We start from the raw sequence: 20,706 nt of genomic DNA, 5'->3' as shown, positions 1-20,706 counted from the left end.
AATTATTTAATTTATTCTGTGACGTAATTTTTATTAATTCTGTAATTACTTCTGCGACAAACACTTTTATTTATAGTCTGGCAAGTTAGTAAAGTCTTGGTATGAACGATTTATCTAGATTATAACAAACTAGCTGACCCGCGCAACTTCGCTTGCGTCCAATAAGCGAGAATGGGTGAAATTTTTCCCCGTTTTGTAAGATTAATTACTGGTACTCTGCTCCTTTTGGTCATAGCGTAATGATATATAGCCTATGTCCTTTCTCGGGTATCAAAATATCTCCATACCAAATTTCATGCAAATTGGTTCCGTAGTTTAGGCGTGATTGAGTAGCAGACAGACAGACAGACAGAGCTACTTTCGCATTTATAATATTAGTATGGATTATTCTCTCTCTCTCTCTCTCTCTCTCTCTCTCTTCCTTGCTATGAATCCCATATGGAAGTGGGGTCAGCCTTACTGGTCTTTGTATTCCCAAAATAAAGTATCTGTATCAAACAGGTCACCGTCAGCTGTATAAGACGTGTCACTGATGTTATAAATTCTGTATGTTGTATACCTCCAGCCGCGAACCTTGCATACAAGACTCTCTACTAAGTTTTTCAATAACTGTACTAGAAAATGTAAAATAAAACACACTTATATTTACACAAAATCATTTATTTACAACTTATACAAATAATATTAGCTAAAGAATCAATTTTAAACTTAAAATCTAGGAAAGTAGATTCAGTAATTGTAACGACTATCATAAGTGTCAACAGTAAAATTTTACCTAAATAACTACACGTTTGACGCAGTGGTTAAAGTGGTCACCTTGCCGTAACAACCGTAGCGCCGCGTGTGGTTCCAATCTCACCCGGGACAAATATTGGTGTGATAAGCACGAGTATCTGTTCTGAGCCTGGTTGTTAATGTATCTATATAAGTATGTATTTACAAGTATATAAGTATGTTTATCAGTTATCTGGTTATAGTACAAGTTCTGCTTAGTTTTTATTGAAATCAATAATTTTGATTTTGTTACACATCCGACCGAAACGGTCAAAAATACTTGTTTTGTATGGGAATCGAACCAGTTTACCACTTAGATCATGTTTGTAGTATAGTTTAGTAGTCGGCTGCAGTATTCGCGAGATAATCGCGCCGTCCAATGTTCGATGCCTGTTTGTTTTGTACTGCTTCCAGTTTCGGACACTCTGCAAAGAAAAAAATACTTATATTAGTTTTTTGCTGACCCGCTTGCGTCATATAAGAGAGGGTCAAAATTTTCCCCGTTTTTGTAATTTTTTTATTGGTACTCTGCTTTTATTGGTCGTAGCGTGATGAAATATAGCCTATAGCCTTCTTCGATAAATGGACTATCTAACACTGAAATAATTTTTCAAATCGGACCAGTAGTTCCTGAGATTAGCGCGTTGAAACAAACAAACTCTTCAGCTTTATAATATTAGTATAGATTGACAATGACAATAATATGTATAACATTTTGGGTCACATTACACCCAGAATTTTTTGACAGGAGTTAGTTAAGTGAGGCTGAGGCGCTCATAGCCAGTTGCGCTCACCGGTCGGTAAACAATCTGTGGGTTAAGCAACCGTTGGCGCGGTCATTCTATAGATGGGTGACCGCATAATGGTATTAGAACTGGGCATCTCCGTGCTTCGGAGGGCACGGAAAAAGTCGGTCCCGGTTGTTTGTCAATTAAGATTACTCTCGTTAAGCCACGTCAAAGGCCTTCGGGCTTGAACAACTTTGACACTAGGTTGACCACTAACCATACGATAAGAAGTATTACTATGTGTTTACCTGTAATCCTATGTCCAAGACCACCACAGTAGGAACACCCTTGACCATCAGGTACAGGTATTTCTGGCTCTCCGATCATATCCAGGAGGAATGAGGGTACCTGGAAATAATTGATAAAAATACTTAGTTAAATTATTTTTTTGTGTGTGATTTGATGTGGGTAGTTCGGCGACATGTGTAGGCGACTTATGTCAGTATGTTGGCGTTTTATGTCGGCGAATTACGTCAGCAGGTCGATGATTTTTGCACGCAAATTGGTGACTTATGTCAAGTTATCTCAATAAGTTGGCGATTTTGACGGCGGATCGGTGTTCTATGTTGGCTACTTATTTCGGTGAATTACGCCAGTAGATCAGCAACGTATGTCGGCGTTTTGGCACCTTTTGTCAGCGGGTGGGCGACTATTGTAGGCGGATCGGCGACTTATGTAGGCGGGTCGGCAGATCAGCGGCTTGTGTCGGCTGGTCGGCGACAATTGTCAGCGGGTCGGCGACCATTGTCGGCGACTTTTTGTCGGCGGATTAGCGACTTTTGTCGGCGGATTTGGTAATAATAAAATAATGTAAAATGTAACTACAAACCTTTTGCCCAGCCTCAGTAAGTAAATGCGCGAGGTCTCTAAGCACGCTGTCGTCGGCGGCTCTTCCTAACAACGTGGTGGCGACCCCCTCGCCCCCCGCGCGCCCCGTACGACCGATACGATGGACATAGTTCTCTATGTCTTCAGGCATGTCGTAGTTGATTACGTGTTGGATGTTCGCGAAGTCGAGACCTGGAAATTAAATAATATACTAGTTAGTGTAATTTCGTTTTCGTGAAAAGACTTCCTTGGGTAAAAAGTATGTGTTAATTCGGGTTATAAGGTTTCATTGTACCAAATTTTATTAAAATCTGTCCAGAAGTTTTATCGTAAAAGAGTGACAAACATACATTCTTACGGAAATTCATAGAATCACCCTCACAAACTGTCTATAATAAATCTAATAGTACCTATGGATTATTATGTTTCTGAATAGTAACGTGCCCGGTATATGGCAATACGCTCGCCTCCTATGACATGATACTACACCGTTAATGGCGAAATGTGGGTGTATTATACCTTTGCATACATCTTTGTAGGCATATGTATAAGTACGTAGTTATGTATGTATGAATTTAGGCATGCATACACACAAACGTACATGGTTTGTATGTATGTATAGTATAGATATCTTTGCTAGCCACATCAGTAGCTACCAAGACGTCTCCCTCAATAGTAACACACATTTTCCTACACTGCGCCTTACGCCTGTTCGAGTATAACAGGCGTGATTTAATGTATGTATGTATGTACATATGAACGTTCGTACCAAAGTATCTATGTAGGTACGTATGAAGTATAAATACCTTTGCTAGCGACATCAGTAGCGACCAGTACATCTTTCTCCCCCCTCCTGAACGCTTCCACTGCTCTAGACCGTTCCTCCTGGTCTTTACCACCATGGATGGCCACGGCTTCCACTCCTGAAGAACATATATGATGATGAGTTTGACGGAGTAACGCAGTGGTTATATAGTCACGCTACTACCATTGCGTAGGGAAGTTGAAGGCCTTTAAGATCAGAGGTCAATGTCAAATAATTGCAACATCAAAGGTCAAAGTCAATAAATAACAAATTCAAAGTAAAAATTTTATCACGTTCAAAGGTTAAAGTTAAACATTACCAACTTCAGAGGTCGAAGTCAAACATTATCAACTTCAGAGGTCGAAGTCAAACATTACCAACTTCAGAGGTCGAAGTCAAACATTATCAACTTCAGAGGTCGAAGTCAAACATTATCAACTTCAGAGGTCGAAGTCAAACATTATCAACTTCAGAGGTCGAAGTCAAACATTATCAACTTCAGAGGTCGAAGTCAAACATTATCAACTTCAGAGGTCGAAGTCAAACATTATCAACTTCAGAGGTCGAAGTCAAACATTACCAACTTCAGAGGTCGAAGTCAAACATTACCAACTTCAGAGGTCGAAGTCAAACATTATCAACTTCAGAGGTCGAAGTCAAACATTATCAACTTCAGAGGTCGAAGTCAAACATTATCAACTTCAGAGGTCGAAGTCAAACATTATCAACTTCAGAGGTCGAAGTCAAACATTATCAACTTCAGAGGTCGAAGTCAAACATTATCAACTTCAGAGGTCGAAGTCAAACATTATCAACTTCAGAGGTCGAAGTCAAACATTATCAACTTCAGAGGTCGAAGTCAAACATTATCAACTTCAGAGGTCGAAGTCAAACATTATCAACTTCAGAGGTCGAAGTCAAACATTATCAACTTCAGAGGTCGAAGTCAAACATTATCAACTTCAGAGGTCGAAGTCAAACATTACCAACTTCAGAGGTCGAAGTCAAACATTATCAACTTCAGAGGTCGAAGTCAAACATTATCAACTTCAGAGGTCGAAGTCAAACATTATCAACTTCAGAGGTCGAAGTCAAACATTATCAACTTCAGAGGTCGAAGTCAAACATTATCAACTTCAGAGGTCGAAGTCAAACATTATCAACTTCAGAGGTCGAAGTCAAACATTATCAACTTCAGAGGTCAAAGTCAAACATTATCAACTTCAGAAGTCAAAGTCAAATATTACCAACTTCAGAGGTCAAAGTCAAACATTATCAACTTCAGAGGTCAAAGTCAAACATTATCAACTTCAGAGGTCAAAGACAAACATTACCAAGGTCAAAGTCACTATTAAAGGTCAAGGTCAACCCCAAATTTCTAACTTCTCTCTGTTGTGGGTCTACCTACCAGGTGTGTGGGTAACACTGACCTTTAAGCAGCAGATACTCGTGTATAGCGTCAACGTCCTGCTTCCTCTCGGCGAACACCAGCACGGGCGGCGGCGTCTTCTGCAGACAGTGCAACAAGTGCACCGTGCGAGCCTCCGCCTTCACCGCCTCCAGCTCCTGGCGCACGTTCAGCGACGCGGCGCCGGCGCGCCCCACGTTCACTGTCACTGGCTTTACTAGGGCTGATCTGGAAAAGATTAGAAGAAGTCAGAAGATAAGTTGGAAGGAAGTTTTTATTACAGGTCAAGTTTGTTTAAGTAAAGGTCAAAGTCACTTTAGTGGTGGTCATGGTTACTTTAGTGAAGGTCATAGTCACTTAAGTAAAAGTTTAAATCACTGATGTGAAGGTCAAAGTCACTTAAGTTAAGGTCAAAGTCTCGCAAATGAAGGTCTAAGTCACTATCGTAAAGGTCAAAGTCACTTTACCATAGGTCAAGGAAGTTTAAGTAAAGGTCAAAGTCACTTAACTTAAGGTCAAAGTCATCTTAACTAAAGGTTAAAGTCACTTCAGTTAAGGTCAAAATCTCGAAAGTGGAGATCAAAGTCACTCAACTAAAGGTCAAAGTCTCTTAACTAAAGGTCAAGTTAACTTTACTCAAAGTCCTACCTGGCAAAGTTCTGTATCTTCCTGGGCATGGTGGCGCTGAACAGCAGAGTCTGTCGCTGACCGGCGAAGTACGAGAAGATGGTCCTCACGTCCTCCTCGAAGCCCATGTCTATCATGCGGTCAGCTTCGTCCATGCATAGGTAGCGACAGACGTTTAAACGTACCTGAGAAAATAAAAAAATGGTACTGTCCCAGTGTTGGACAATTTACAGACGCCCACATAACTACCACTACGTTGAGAGGTCGTAAGTTCGATTCGTACACAGAACTAATATTTGTGGGGTTCACAAATAGTTGTTTCGTGTTTGGTTGTATTTTGTGTCCGTTGTTTGTATGTTTGTAAAAGTCCCCGCGACACAATAGCAATTCTTAGTGCGGGAGTTGTCTTTAAAGAACAAAAAATACTAAAAAGAATATGTATAATTTTTTTCATTTCCATTATCTGCACGTTTGGCGCAGTGGTTAACGTGGTCACCTCGCCGCAATAACCGTAGTACCGCGTGTGTTCCGATCACACCCGGGACAAATCTTTGTGTGTTGTGCACGAGTATCTGTTCTGAGCCTGGTTGTTAATGTATCTATATAAATATGTATTTAGAGGTATATAAGTATGTTTATCAGTTACTAGCTGACCCGCGCAACTTCGCTTGCGTCACATAAGAGAATCATAATTTTCCCCGTTTTTGTAACATTTTTCACTGGTACTCTGCTCCTATTGGTCTTAACGTGGTGATTTATAGCCTATAGCCTTCCTCGATGAATGGGCTATCTAACACTGAAATAATTTTTCAAATCGGACCAGTAGTTCCCGAGATTAGCGCGTTCAAACAAACAAACAAACAAACAAACAAACAAACAAACTCTTCAGCTTTATAATATTAGTATAGATAGTATAGATTTGGGTACAGAACAAGCTCTGCTTAGTTTGCTTTAAATAACAAACCACGCGGGCAATAGCTAGTATTTTAAGTAAAGTAACGTACCATTTTCTTATCAAGCATATCCATGAGACGTCCTGGGGTGGCTACCATGATGTGCACTCCTCGTTGAACTACTTCCATACATTCTGACACTGCCACACCTGAAGCAAAATCAAACATAGATAATAATTATGTAAATACATAATATCACGCCTGTTATACCCGAAATAGTAGAAGTATATAAAATTCAGCCATATTTCGCCATTTACAATTATAAATATCTATTGTCATATACCGGACACTTTATCAAACTCCACGCTACTAAAGTTTTCAAACTTTTAAACTATCACAGTTTTAACCTCTTAGGCGATGATTTTTCAAAAACACTGAAACACGTGTTTATTTATTGGAAACGATAATAATCTATACTGATATTATAAAGCTGAAGAGTTTGTTTGAACGCGCTAATCTCAGGAACTACTGGTCCGATTTGAAAAATTCTTTCAGTGTTAGATAGCCCATTTATCGATAAAGGCTATATAAGGCTATATAACGGAGTAGCAACGAAAAATGTTACATAAACGGGAAAAATTTTGACCCATTAGGAGACGCAAGCGAAGTTGCGCGGGTCAGCTAGTCACAAATATGAAGTTTCGTGCTTCTAGCTCTGAAAATAACGAACTTTAATTTTTTGTATGTATGTTTGTATCTCACCTCCAATAGCCAGACAGCTCCTTATCTCAGGGTTGCCAGCCATCTTCAAATGTTTCACAAAGTGCAGGATTATGTCGTGGGTCTGTTTCGCTAACTCACGCGACGGACAGATGATTAAACCGTATGGACCCTCGTTCCTGGGAAGAAAAGAGACGATTATTTACCACCCATCCTAATATAGTCCTTGCTTCAGTAACTTACCCTTATCTTAAGACACTGAACAAATGAAGATATAACCACCCATCTCATTCCAATCCTGGCTTCCGAGACATAACGCTAAGACACTTGAAGACATAAACCAGTTAGACCACATGGTCACCCATCTGTTTTTGGTCCTAATTCAAGTCATCACATCTACAACTGAAGGTCTTCCATTCGTCTCTTGCTCCGGTTACAGTCACTTAACCTATTTGTATTTATAACCTTACCGTGGTGATCACCCATCCATGTCTAGTCCTTGCCCAGAGTTGCTTAACCTACATCACTTACTTGATGAACTGTATCAAGCGCATACAGCTGCAGTAGATGCTCATCCATCCGTTTCTAATCCAAGTCACGTAATTTTATTTCATTCTTAGTAATTCATCACGACGGTCACCCATCTACTTCCAGTCCTGGTACTCACTTGATGAACGGCATGTAGCACTCCTGCTCGAGGCACATCATGATGATGGGCAGCGTGAACACCAGCGTCTTCCCGGAGCCGGTGAACGCTATGCCGATCATGTCGCGTCCGCTCAGCACCGCCGGTATACCTTGCACTTGGATGGGAGTAGGTTTCTTTATACCTTTAGCTTCTAGACCCCGGAGAATGCCTGGAAAAGACCATGGTTTTATATTCCCACTGATGGGCAAATATCTTCTTATCGTATGGTTAGTGGTTAACCTAGTGTCAAAGTTGTTTAAGCACGAAGGCCTTTGACGTGGCTTCCCCCGGTTTCTGAGGCATTAAGCGGTAGTTTATCTATTCAATAGTGTCAAAACTCATATAAAAAAACGCTACCGGGGGATAAAGACTGTTATCTTCATTGACAACAACCGGGGCTGACTTTTTACGTGCCCTCCGAAGCACGGAGACGCCCAGTTCAAACACCACTATGGGTCACCCAGCTATGGAATGACCGTGCAAAAGTTTGCGATCCACAAATAATTATTTTGGGTCTAGTTGTACTTTGTGTCCGTTGTTTGTATGTTTGTTAAAGTCCCCGCGACACTAGAGCAATTCTTAGAGCGAGCGTTGTCTTTATAAAATAGAAATAGTTCGGGGAAAAAGTCTTTTCGCATTATAGTATGTATGAACTTGTAATAAAATCTCTTTGGCTTCAAGAATCACTAATGAGTACACGGTTCATTAGGTTTCTTTCAGTGAGCTCGTGAGGTACCCAAACATTGAGCTTTTTTGTGTAGAGAAAATATTTTGTTACAAATTCATACATTCTATAAATGTAACCCATTACTGTCCCACTGCTGGGCAAGGGTCTCCTCCCATAATGAGGGAGGGGTTAGGCCTTGAGTCCACCACGCTGGCCAAGTGCGGGTTGGGGACTTTGCATGCCCTCAATAAATGTTTTAAACAAATTTTAGGCATGCAAGGTTTCCTCACGATGTTTTCCTTTACCGTTGGAGCATGTGATAATTGTTTCTAATACATACATAACTTCGAAAAGTCATTGGTGTGTTGCCTCGGGTTCGAACCTGCGACCACTTGCGTGGGAGGTGTCACCTTAAACCACTCGGCTATCATTGCATACATACTATAATGCGAAAAGACTTTTTCCCCGATCTAATAAATAGATTAGGATGCTTACCTTTAGGAAACTTCATGTGCTGGAACGTTTTTATCGGAGGTGGTACATCATCACCTTCCACCAATATCCTGAGCTGTCGTCTCACCCTCTCATGTCTTTCCTCCGGCAACTCTAAGATACAGCGAGGTGGTCGCCAGGAGGTCTTTATTGGGTCTTCGTATTGTATACCTGGAAAAAAGGGATTGGTTAAAATCTGTTAATTTCATAATACTGTACGTCTATTTCATAGCCACTATGCAGAAAAGTTATTGATGTGCTGTCTTAAGTTTTGAACCCTCGACCACTTGCGTAGGCGAATGCTTATGCCACTCGGCTATCACTGCTTCTTCTTATCGTATGGTTAGTGGTCAACCTAGTGTCAAAGTTTTTCAAGCCGCCCGAAGGCCTTTGACATGGCTTAACGACTGTTATCGTAGTAGATAACAACCGGGACCGATTTTTAACATGCCCTCCAAAGCAAGGAGACGCCCAGTTCAAATACCACTATGCGGTCACCCATCTATAGAGTTACCGCGCCAAGGGTTGCTTAACCTACAGATCGCTTACCGACCGGTGAGCGCAACAGGCTATGGGCGCCTCGGCTATCACTGCTCTAAAATATTAAATATTATTATGTACGAAGACCCGCACTTGGCCAGCGTGGTGGACTCAAGGCCTAACCCCTCCTTCATTACGGGAGGAGACCCTTGCCCAGCAGGACATTAATGGGTTAAATTTATTTATTATGTAAGAAAAGTTATATTTTTATGCCCCCATTTCAGTAGTATATTTTGCTTTTTAATCTAAATTTTATACATAACGCTTATGTAATAAAAACTAGTTTATTTTATATATGCAACTCAGTGAAAATTCTCGGAAAACTGGTTTAGTTTTTTCAGTCCTTTATATTGTTTTTTCAATATGCAAGCATGATATACTCATCTTATAATAGAATACAATGTTGTTATTTTATTTAATTTTAATTATATCATCAGTTAATTGCGGCTATCGGAGAAAGGGTATGTAGCCAATTTTTTCTGTTTTTTTCCCCGCACTATGAATTGCTCTTTTCTCGCGGCGACTTTTACAAACATACAAACAACGGACACAAAGCACAACCAGACCCGAAACAATTATTTGTGGATCGTACAAATAATTGTTCCGTGTGAGAACCCATGACCGATGCAATGGTAGCGGCGTGGCGACCTTAACCACTGCGCCACGGAGGCAGTCAAATAGGCAGTAATTTGTTTGATACATCTATACTTTACTAATTTACTAATATTATAAAGTTGAAGAGTTTGTTTGTTTGAACGCGCTAATCTCAGCAACTACTGGCCCGATTTGAAAAATTCTTTCAGTGTTAGATAGCCCATTTATCGAGGAAGGCTATAGGCTATATATCATCACACTACGACCAATAGGAACAGAGTATCAGTAAAAAAAGTTACAAAAACGTGGAAAATTTTCACCCATTCTCTCTTATGTGACGCAAGCGAAGTTGCGCGGGTCAGCTAGTACATGATATAACGCCTTTTCCCCATAGGCAGAGACCAAAGAACGTCACTTGGTACGATTACAAACTATCCTTACCTCATACTACTTTCATTTATTTCAGACTTAGAAAAAACCAATACAACAAAACCCCACTTCAGGCAGCCTCAAAATAAACTAGCAGTCATGTTTGCAGAAATTCTGGATAGAATAAAATTGAGTAAAGATCTAATAGTATGTATGAGAGAAGACAATTGTCCTTCTCATGAAGAAGTACAGAGAGATGATAATGATGATATACCTACGAAACCTTTAAGACCAGGTATGTATCTACCCATTAATTATTGAATCAACTACATTGTAAATCTTTTGCCGATTGAAAAGAGTGTGTTTGAGTTTCTTGCTAGCTCTTTTCATAAGGCTCTACACTTCCTGAGCTAGTGATAGATTCAGTCATAGTAACGACTGTCATAAATGTCAACACTTGACCTTAATTAATAAATGACTTAGCCTAAAATGATTTGTTTAATAATAAATGTCCTTGCCGATATTCGGCTACTGCGGCCGATTTAATCGACACCAGTTAATTGTGCAGGACTTCGTTTAAAGTGTCCAAGTAAGGGCACAATACACAGGTACACTCTCTATTACATCACTGTTATAGTGCGGTGTGACGGTACACACGACCAGAGAGAGCTCAGGCGCAGGACCGACGGTTTTACGTGCTCTCTGAGGTACGGAGATCTACGACGTCAATTTCCTAATCCGACCCGAGATTCGAATCTAAGACTTTTGGCTGCAGTCGTTTACACTACCGTATGCTTGCTACAAACTTCCCTTGCTTCATACAGGACCACCAGTTACGAGTAGCACCTGACCTTTTACAAGTGATTTCAGAAAACCTAAAATTTTATTGCAGAAAAGAATACCAGTGAATTGTTATATTACTTTATATCAACGAAAGCAAGACGGCCCGATATTGAAGTATACGCAAGAGGTAAGTAGATACATACATATATACAAACATACATACATAAATACATACATTCATACATCTATACTAATATTATAAAGCTGAAGAGTTTGTTTGTTTGTTTGTTTGTTTGTTTGAACGCGCTAATCTCAGGAACTACTGATCCGATTTGAAAAATTCTTTCAGTGTTAGATAGCCTATTTATTGAGGAAGGCTATAGGCTATATATCATTACGCTACGACCAATAGGAGCGGAGTAGCAACGAGAAATGTTACAAAAACGGGGAAAATTATGACGCATTCTCTCTTATGTGACGCAAGCGAAGTTGCGCGGGTCAGCTAGTACATACATATGTACATAGCCAAAAATACATAGGTATGTAGTATGTACATTGTACATAACATCACGCTTGTTGTACCCGAATGTGTAAGAGAGATGGGAACGGTAAACTTTCAAATAAAAAAAACATCACCGAAATTGGTTCATCCAGTCAAAACTTATGAAGGACAAATCATGAACTAGTGCGAGTTGGACTCACGCACGAAGGGTTCTGTACAAATATTTCTAAAAACGGCATAAAATCAATCTCTTAAATATTAGATTTATTCTATTTTTTAGGATTTGTTGTTGCGGCCATAGAAGTACGTAAATAATTTTCACTAGATACAGTCTGCTGACAGACAGACAGACAGCGAAATCTCACTAATAGGATCCCGTTTTTACTCTTCGGGTACGGAACCGGCTAAGACTGATTGAATTTCGCTTGGGTTCAATCCGGGTCGGGCAGAATGCCATTGCTATTAGCAAATATATTTGTTAACTAGCTGACCCGCGCAACTTCGCTTGCGTCTCATAAGAGAGAATGGGTCAAATTTTTCCCCGTTTTTGTAACATTTTTTACTGGTACTCTGCTTCTACTGGGCGTAGCGTGATGATACATAGCCTATAACCTTTCTCGATAAATGAGCTATCTAACACTGAAAGAATTTTTCAAATCGGACCAGTAGTTTCTGAGATTAGCGCGTTCAAACAAACAAACAAACAAACAAACTCTTCAGCTTTATAATATTATAGTATATAGTATGCCATCAAAAACATTCTGTAAAAACCTCAAGTCTCGCCGTAAAAAGTTGTGAGATCTATATAATACCAAGTCGATTAATCTATTTAGTCTCTACTTAAAGAACCTTCTGTCTTAAGTTATTACGTATGTTATTATCATGGCAATTAAAAAAAATACCTTTAAAACAAATAGACCGACCTGGCCATCGCATGATTTGATAATTAGTATGTATCACACTACAACAGCACGACGAGAAGTTAATGCTCCTGAAATGTTAATGGCGAATTTGTGTTTTCTTGCGATGACCAAGTCGATCTATTTGTTTTAAAGGTATTTTTTTTAATTGCCATGATAATAACATACGTAATAACTTAAGACAGAAGGTTCTTTAAGTAGAGACTAAATAGATTAATCGACTTGGTATTATATAGATCTCACAACTTTTTACGGCGAGACTTGAGGTTTTTACAGAATGTTTTTGATGGCATCTCACTTCTTTTTGTAGAGCGAACATAAGTCCAATTTGTATGGAAAGACGTTTTTTTTTCATAATTCAACATATTTTTCTATGGGAATGTTGTTCAGTTTCATGGGCTAAACACCCTTACCCACCCTATACCCCCTCCCGTTATGCCTTATATAGTAGGTACCTATTTACACCTATTTATTTTATTTTCTACAGTAATAATAATTCATTAACTGCAAATGTAACCTTGTAATCTTATACATTTATATAGGATTACAAAGTTATTGTTGCAGTTGGTGTATTTAGAAAACTGGACCGAAATTAGAAAATATTAAATTTTTCCCATGATTAAGACACTAAACCCTATTTGTATTTTAAATTTTAAGCTTCTAAGTCTGCTAGAAGTACCTTAGACTTTTGATGATCGGTGAGTCAGTGAGTCAGTGAATCAGTGAATCAGTGAGTGACAAAATTCAAAATTTTAACAAGTTGTCATTCTTAAACTACTGGTTCAAATTGACTGAAATTTTAAATATACCGTGTTTATACAATGACTAATTAGTTGCTGAAAATCCAGGCTTCTTATTTTATCCACAACGAAATTATAGGGGTGTCAAAAATAGCCCGAATTGCTTCGAGAAAAGGATGTTACGGCCGTGCCGCTTTTTTTTTGCTCGACTTGCGGGGGCACTTCCGTGCCCCCAGATAGAAGTATAGATAGTAACCCGGAGATTGGTAACATGTTCATTGTCCAGTATATGGCAATAGACTCACCCCCTATTACATGGACCTATATACCAAAAACACATCTTTCAGCAAAAACCTAAATTTTCAACTACTTTCTAGAAATGCTGCCCCCACCCCCCACCATGCTACCTCCAGACCCTGAGCCCTTCATTGAAGAATTAAAGACGGACATGACACGGTCCAACGGCGGTTACATCACAGTATCATTCACAAGATTATGTCAACTCGTCGCTTTGAACAACAAGCAACATGTTGATGATATTCTGAGGCATTCTGAGAATATCGTTACAGAGTAAGTTGGATAACATGTTGGATGATATGTTGGATGATAAGTAGGAAGGTTGGTTGGATGGTTGGTTGGACGTATGGTTGGAAGGTTGGTTGGATGTATTGTTGGATATACAGTTGGAAGGATGGATGGTTGGTAGGTTAGAAAGAAAGCAAGTTGGATGATAGATGGGATGGGTTACTGAATAGATGACTCACGAGTAGATTGCAAATGGAGGAAGTAACTAGTAGACCCTGAGCCGTACATTGAGGAGTATAAGACAGACATGACGCGGTCCAACGGTGGTTATATCACGGTATCATTCACAAGATTGTGTCAACTCGTCGCTTTGAACAACAAGCAACACGTCGATGACATTCTGAGGCATTCTGAGAACATCGTTACTGAGTAAGTTGGATAATATGTTGGATGATATGTTGGACAACAGATTGGGTGATAAGTTGGAAGGTTGGTTTGATGGTTGCGTGGCTGGTAAGTTAGTTGAATGGCTGGTAGGTTAGTTGAATGATGGGATCGATATTCAGATGAAATTTGATTCACGAGTAGATTGTAAATGTTAGAACTAACTAACTTAAACAAATTAAGATAGATAGTTTTTTGAAATCTTAAAAGCTTATTGGACCTCAGCATGATAATATGAGATTAACTAACCCCCGGTGTCTGAGGTACATTTAGCGGTACTTTATCTATTCAATAGTGTCAAAACTCATACAAAAAAAACGCTGTGTGACATGTGACTAGCACACTGCGAGCTCTATATCGCCTCAAGAACTTTCTGCCATCCAGGACCAAAACCATGCTTGTGCAGACCTTAATATTCCCTCTGATCGACTATGGTGATGTGTGTTACTTTGACCTGAATGCAGATCTCCTCAACAAACTTGACCGTCTTCTTAACAACTGCATTCGATTTATCTTCAATTTACGCAAGTATGATCATGTATCTACTTATCGCTCTCAACTTAGGTGGCTACCAATCCGTGAGCGCCGTAATTTACGTGCACTCACGACTCTCTTCTCTTTTCTTACTTCCCCTACTCCCCCAGCCTACCTAACTCCCTATTTTCAATACTTGTGTGATAACCACAATCGTAATCTCCGCTCCTCAAGCAATCTTATTCTTCTCTGTCCCTCTCACACTTCTGGGTTTGTCAATTCCTCGTTCCCTGTTCAATCAGTCCTGTTATGGAATGCGCTCCCTCTTGAAATCAGGATGTCCACTAACCGTCTTACGTTCAAGAGCAAAGTAAAAGATCTATTGTTGAACAAAGTTGCTGAATCGTCACAATTATCATAGTTTATATGTATTCATATATTTATCTATTATTGTATATATATATATTGATTGTATGTTATTTTCATTTATGTAATTAATATGTATGTATATATATTATTTTTTATATGTAAGTTTATACTTAATATAATTATTAATTTACACTCATATTGTCTACACCAATTATTATTTATTTACACACCTTTTCTCATCTTACTCTCCTTCCTCTTTTAAACACCTTCACAACAATCTCTGCATCACCCTAAGGTAGACTGGCAGAAAATGCTCCTGGCATTAAGTCCGCCTTTATACAGCTCTGTATATAAAGTTTAAAATAAATAAATAAAATAAATAAATAAATAAACTACCGTTAAATTTACTCAGAAACCGGGGGTAAATAGACCTCAGGATCCATTATTCATTAATCCAGCCTAACATATCTTCAATCTAGCCTAATTAAAAGTCTTATTTTCAGTATGCTAGCTCAGAACAGGCTACAATGGCTAGGAGAGCCCATGGGTTCAATCCTTACGAACATCGTCCGAGGTGTATCTACGATGCCTTCCAATCTTATAGAGAGTGAGTAGACCGAATTTATAGACAACTCTTACACTAAGAACAGCTCTTGTGTCGCGGGGACTTTAACAAACATACAAACAACGGACACAAACTACAAATAGACTCGATTTTTTCCTTTACTAGCTGACCCGCGCAGCTTCACTTGCGTCACATAAGATAGAATGGGTCAAAATTTTCCCAGTTTTTTTTTACATTTTTTATTGCTACTCTGCTCCTTTTGGTCGTAGCGTGATGATATATAGCCTATAGCCTTCCTCGATAAATGGACTATCTAACACTGAAAGAATTTTTCAAATCTGACCAGTAGTTCCTGAGATTAGCGCGTTCAAACAAACAAACTCTTCAGCATTATAATATTTTATTTCCTTTATTTACGAAGTTAAGTAAAGTAGAAAAGTAAGCTGATAGAATCGCAGTTGTAAAGGTCGCCACGGAGGCATTGCATAGGGCGGTCGTGGGTTCGATTCCTTCACGGAACAATATTTGTACGATTCACAAATAGTTGTTTCAGGTCTGACTTTGTGTCTGTTGTTTGTAAAGTCTCCGCGACACAAGAGCAATACTTAGTGAAAGAGATGTCTATAAAAAAAATCTGGATGTTATCGCCAAAATATTGGCTAAAAGTACACCAAATTATTCAATATTAGGTCCGGGAAAAAGTCTTTTCGCATTATAGTATGTATGAACTTGTAATAAAATCTCTTTGGCTTCAAGAATCACAAACGAGTACACGGTTCATTAGGTTTCTTTCAGTGAGCTCGTGAGGTTCCCAAATATCGAGCGTTTTTGTGTAGAGAAAAGATTTTATTACAAGTTCATACATACTATAATGTGAAAAGACTTTTTCCCCGACCTAATAATATATGATCAAGTGTAAGTAATCTCGTTCGAACTTTAACTAGTTTCTTCTCCATGTTTCGTCCAGGTTACGCCATAATGATGTCATTCATGATGGAACACAGACAAGAGTCTTTCAGCCGGGCAGTCAACCAGGTCATTGACTCCGCTGATCAGTACGTCAGTGAAGACGATGGCAGACAACTGTTCAGAGCTGTTCAAATGTTTAAGGAGTATCCTAAAGGTGAGGATTCTTTATTTATTAATATCATTCTATCGCGAATAAATTAACAATTACTGGGTCGGACAAAGAGCTTTTATATGGAGCGACAGTCTATCTTTTTTTTTTTTTTTTTAAAAGACAACTCCCGCACTAAGAATTGCTCTTGTGTCGCGGGGACTTCTACAAACATACAAACAACGGACACAAAGCACAACCAGACCCGAAACAATTATTTGTGGATCGCACAAATAATTGCTTCGTGTGGGAATCGAACCCACGACCTCCCGTTGCAGTGGTATCGGCGTGGCGACCTAAACCACTGCGCCACGGACGCAGTCAATCTGACCTCCACAACACAGTTACCTGGGTTATAACACGATACCCTTCGGTAAGACTGGTTGTCAGACTTTCAAGCTTCTGACTGCTGTTAACGACTGTCAAAGATCTCCGAAAATAACAGCCACGACCCACAATTTAACGTGCCTTCCGAAACACTGAGAAACTCGATATGATTAAAATGGTCACCCATCCACAGATCAACCTCGGCAAGCGTTGCTTAACCTCAGAGATCGATCCGTGCGGCTGTTGTTAACTAAGCCACGAGCTCTTCCGTGTGTTGTAATGAAATAAATATATATGTTTTTGTCTTTACAGATAAATTTTCAGACGAGGTAGCTAGAACAGTGATCGAAGCGTTTGAAGCAGCGTTTGACGTTCCAGCTCGGACCGTAGAACGGAAACAGCTGATGGACAGAGCTAATAAACTGTGTAGAGAACGATTCCCTAATAGAAAGTGGTTTAAAAGAGTTATTGAAATAGGTGAGAGCAGTATACCTACTATCTATCTAAATATATATAATACTAGCTTTTTTACCCGCGACTTCGTCTGCCACCTGAAGTTTCCCATGGAAATGCGTCATTTTCCCGGGGTAAAAAGTAGCCTATGTTCTTTTTGGGTATCAAAATATCTCCATACCGAATTTCATGCAAATTGGTTCAGTAGTTTAGGCGTGATTGAGTAACAGACAGACAGACAGAGTTACTTTCGCATTTATAATATTAGTATCGATAGTATGGATAACTCAAAGATGACATACCCCCGGTTTCTGAGGTACATTTAGCGGTAGTTTATCGATTCAATAGTGTCAAAACTGATGGACAAAGCTATATAATAAGCTGTTAAGAGAACGATTCCCCAATAGAAAGTGGTTTAAAAGAGTTATTGAAATAGGTGAGAACAGTTTTATATCTCCTACTGTTCAACAATTAAGGAGAGAGCCAACGCAAAAACATTTTTTTTTAAAAGACAACTCCTGCACTTGCAATTGCTCTTGTATCGCGGGGACTATTACAAACATACAAACAACGGACACAAAGTACAACCAAACACCTAACAATTTATTTGTAAATCGCACAAATAATTGTTCCGTGTGGGTATCGAACCCACGACCTCCCGAGGCAATGGTAGCGGCGTGGCGACCTATACCTCTGCGCCACAGAGCCACATTATTAAGTATCTAGTTTCTTAACCTGTGTAAGTTTTTTAATGACAGTGTGTGGAGGTCCCTAGTCTTACCTTGGAAATTACCCGTCTTTCGTCTAAAATGTATGGATGTGAACTAAACATGGGAATTTTTTAACAATCATAACAAATGGTGTTCTATTCTCTTTTTCTACCGTCAAGGGAGGCGTGATTTTATGTATGTAGTCTAGGGGTTCCCAACCTTTTCTTAGTCCGGGACCACTATGTTAGTATATTAAAGATAAAGTGTACTAATCCTCCTGAAAATTTTAAAGTCATTCGCAGACCACATTTTGACTTTTTGACCGCTGGTGGTCCGCGGACCACCGGTTGGGAACCACCCGCGGACCATTGATGTAGTAGAAGATTTATTCTTAAGCCAAAAATTATAATTTGCCAGGAAATAAGCGCTGTTTTTTATACAGGGTTTCTCGTTAAGTCTACCTGTCTACCTGGTACCATTAAGGGTGCGTTAGTAGCATCTTTTTAACTACTTTAACTATTAAAAGTATTTAGATATTTAGTAATATGTAAGTCTGATTATAATTTTTTGCTAACCAAGTCAACTACTCCATTAATTATTTATTTTTACAAATTGCAAATTTTCAGGTAAGAATACAACAAGCACAGTATCAACAACAACTACTACAATGACACCAACGGTCACTGTAGATGATAAAACCAAACTAAAAAGATATTTGAGACGTTCACTACGTAATTACAATTCTAAAAGAGCTATGACTTTGTTTTGAAATGTAATCGTTTTGTAAATATATTGTTTTAAAGAAATAAGGAAAATTTATTGAATATGCTCTGCTAAAATATAATAAAATCTAGCGAAGTGCGAGTTGGACTCGCGTACGAAAGGTTCCGTCTGAAAAAAAACACGTTTATTGTATAGGACCCCCTTTAATATTACCTTTTCTTTATCGAACCCTAAAAATGATTCATATTATTGTGCAATAGGCCTTAAAACCCATTAAGAAAATCAAAAGTTATGCATAGGTTAACTGTTTACCTGATGTTTCAACCGAATTGCATTGACTAGATCATCGGCTGACCAAGTAATAAAACATTAATCGTTTTTCAAGTCAAAGGAAAACAATGTGATGAAGCCTAGAGTCTGATAGTTTTTGCTGCCTACATGGCTAAAATTTGTTTTAAACATTTCTTGAGGGCATACAAAGTCCTTAATCTACAATTGGCCAGTGTGGTGACCGTACCTTACCCATCCTTTGTTTGGGAAGAGACCGTTTTCTACCGTGGGAGAGAACTTAAATATAAACCTATATTTTAGTTAAAACTATATTTTAGTCAAAAAGCTACTATAATATGTTTTCGCTTCTTCATTTCACTAAAGAGTGAAAGAAACAAAACACTTTATAAGCCTTTCATAACTTCATATATTTTTATGAATAAGAGGGTAAAAGTGTTACATACCTTTAGCCAACTCCGCAACACCCATCAGCGCTTTACTCTGTGCCACACTCTCAAGAATATGCTCTTCTTCCCTCGCTTGTCTTTCTGCAGCCGATAGAGCTCTAGCTTCGGCTATCCGCTTCAGTTCCGAGTGTTGATCTAGTAGAGATACATTGTATCGACGGCCCCATTCTTCTTGAGATGCTGCAAGAAGAATATTTGGATAGTTAATAATAAATATCATTAGACAACTTGCACACGGTCATGTGTTTCCAAACTTAGCAGAGCTTCTACTACCAAATAACTGATAAACATACTCATATACTTGTAGATACATACATATATAGATTATTTACAACCAGGCTCAGAACAAATACTCATGCTCATCACATATATATTTGTTCCGGGTGGGATTTGAACCCACCACACACGGCGGTATTGTTATTGAAGCGAGGTTATTAAATTGAGATGTAATTTGTTACTTAAGTCAAGTTAAGTATGCTAAAGAGCTAATGAGAATGATATGAGCACAGGAATAAAATTAAACAACCTGTGCAATATAAAATATGCAATTCTAATAGATTTGCTAAGTGTATTTACAGAGTAAGAAAGACCTCATAAAATATAGACTATTATAGTATATAGAATATCAACAATAGAAATCTATAAAACTCGCTTAATTCATGCAAAATTGTCATTAGTAAACAATAATATACCTAACCAAAACATGAATAATTTTTTGAGGTAAAATATAATATTAATGATTATACGTACTTTCGTCATCGGGGTCATTGTCACTAGAGCTCTTAGTTTCAGCCGTGGCTTCAGCAGCTAGCTGCCCAAGCCGTCCAAGTTTCATCAATTGCTGTTTTTTTCGTTCTTTCACAGGAACGTAGGGTTCATAGTTATCCAAGTCTTCCTCCGATTCTGAGGACTTTTCCTCGCGTCTGTAACGCTTAACCGGCGGCGGAGGTTCCTCTTTAGAATCCGACATTGTTGTTTTAGTAATTTATTTAATGATTATTTATAAAAACATGTGTTTGATAACACCAAAATAAACAGACCATAAACCACAGACTGCACTTGGTAATAATTTTGACGTTTGTTAACAAATGCAACGTTTCAATTCACGAAAAAGTATATTTGGA

The 20,706-nt window shown here is 38.7% G+C and overlaps 2 protein-coding genes across 2 annotated transcripts; one reads left to right on the top strand and one right to left on the bottom strand.

Annotated features, from left to right (window-relative positions):
* Positions 1 to 645: 645 nt before the first annotated feature.
* On the bottom strand, positions 646 to 20,656 carry abs (ATP-dependent RNA helicase abstrakt). The gene is made up of 12 exons (XM_076133803.1): positions 20,333 to 20,656; positions 19,580 to 19,762; positions 8,694 to 8,861; positions 7,511 to 7,700; positions 6,886 to 7,022; positions 6,235 to 6,332; positions 5,252 to 5,415; positions 4,626 to 4,831; positions 3,197 to 3,313; positions 2,392 to 2,582; positions 1,811 to 1,910; positions 646 to 1,199 (listed from the first exon to the last, which is right to left on the bottom strand). Exons 1-12 carry the CDS (start codon positions 20,550 to 20,552, stop codon positions 1,111 to 1,113), a joined length of 1,863 nt encoding a protein of 620 aa, XP_075989918.1. The 5' UTR covers positions 20,553 to 20,656; the 3' UTR covers positions 646 to 1,110.
* LOC142985374 (uncharacterized) lies at positions 9,532 to 18,891 on the top strand. The gene is made up of 8 exons (XM_076133501.1): positions 9,532 to 9,691; positions 10,291 to 10,488; positions 11,086 to 11,163; positions 13,516 to 13,708; positions 15,454 to 15,557; positions 16,483 to 16,638; positions 17,272 to 17,436; positions 18,749 to 18,891. The coding sequence occupies exons 1-8, from the start codon at positions 9,631 to 9,633 to the stop codon at positions 18,889 to 18,891; spliced, it is 1,098 nt and encodes a 365-aa protein (XP_075989616.1). The 5' UTR covers positions 9,532 to 9,630.
* Positions 20,657 to 20,706: the final 50 nt, after the last annotated feature.

The sequence above is a fragment of the Anticarsia gemmatalis genome, chromosome 30, assembly GCF_050436995.1.
Source record: "Anticarsia gemmatalis isolate Benzon Research Colony breed Stoneville strain chromosome 30, ilAntGemm2 primary, whole genome shotgun sequence".
Lineage (NCBI taxonomy): Eukaryota > Metazoa > Arthropoda > Insecta > Lepidoptera > Erebidae > Anticarsia > Anticarsia gemmatalis.
The sequence above is the reverse complement of the archived record's forward strand: the minus strand, read 5'-3'. Positions and strand labels throughout refer to the sequence as shown.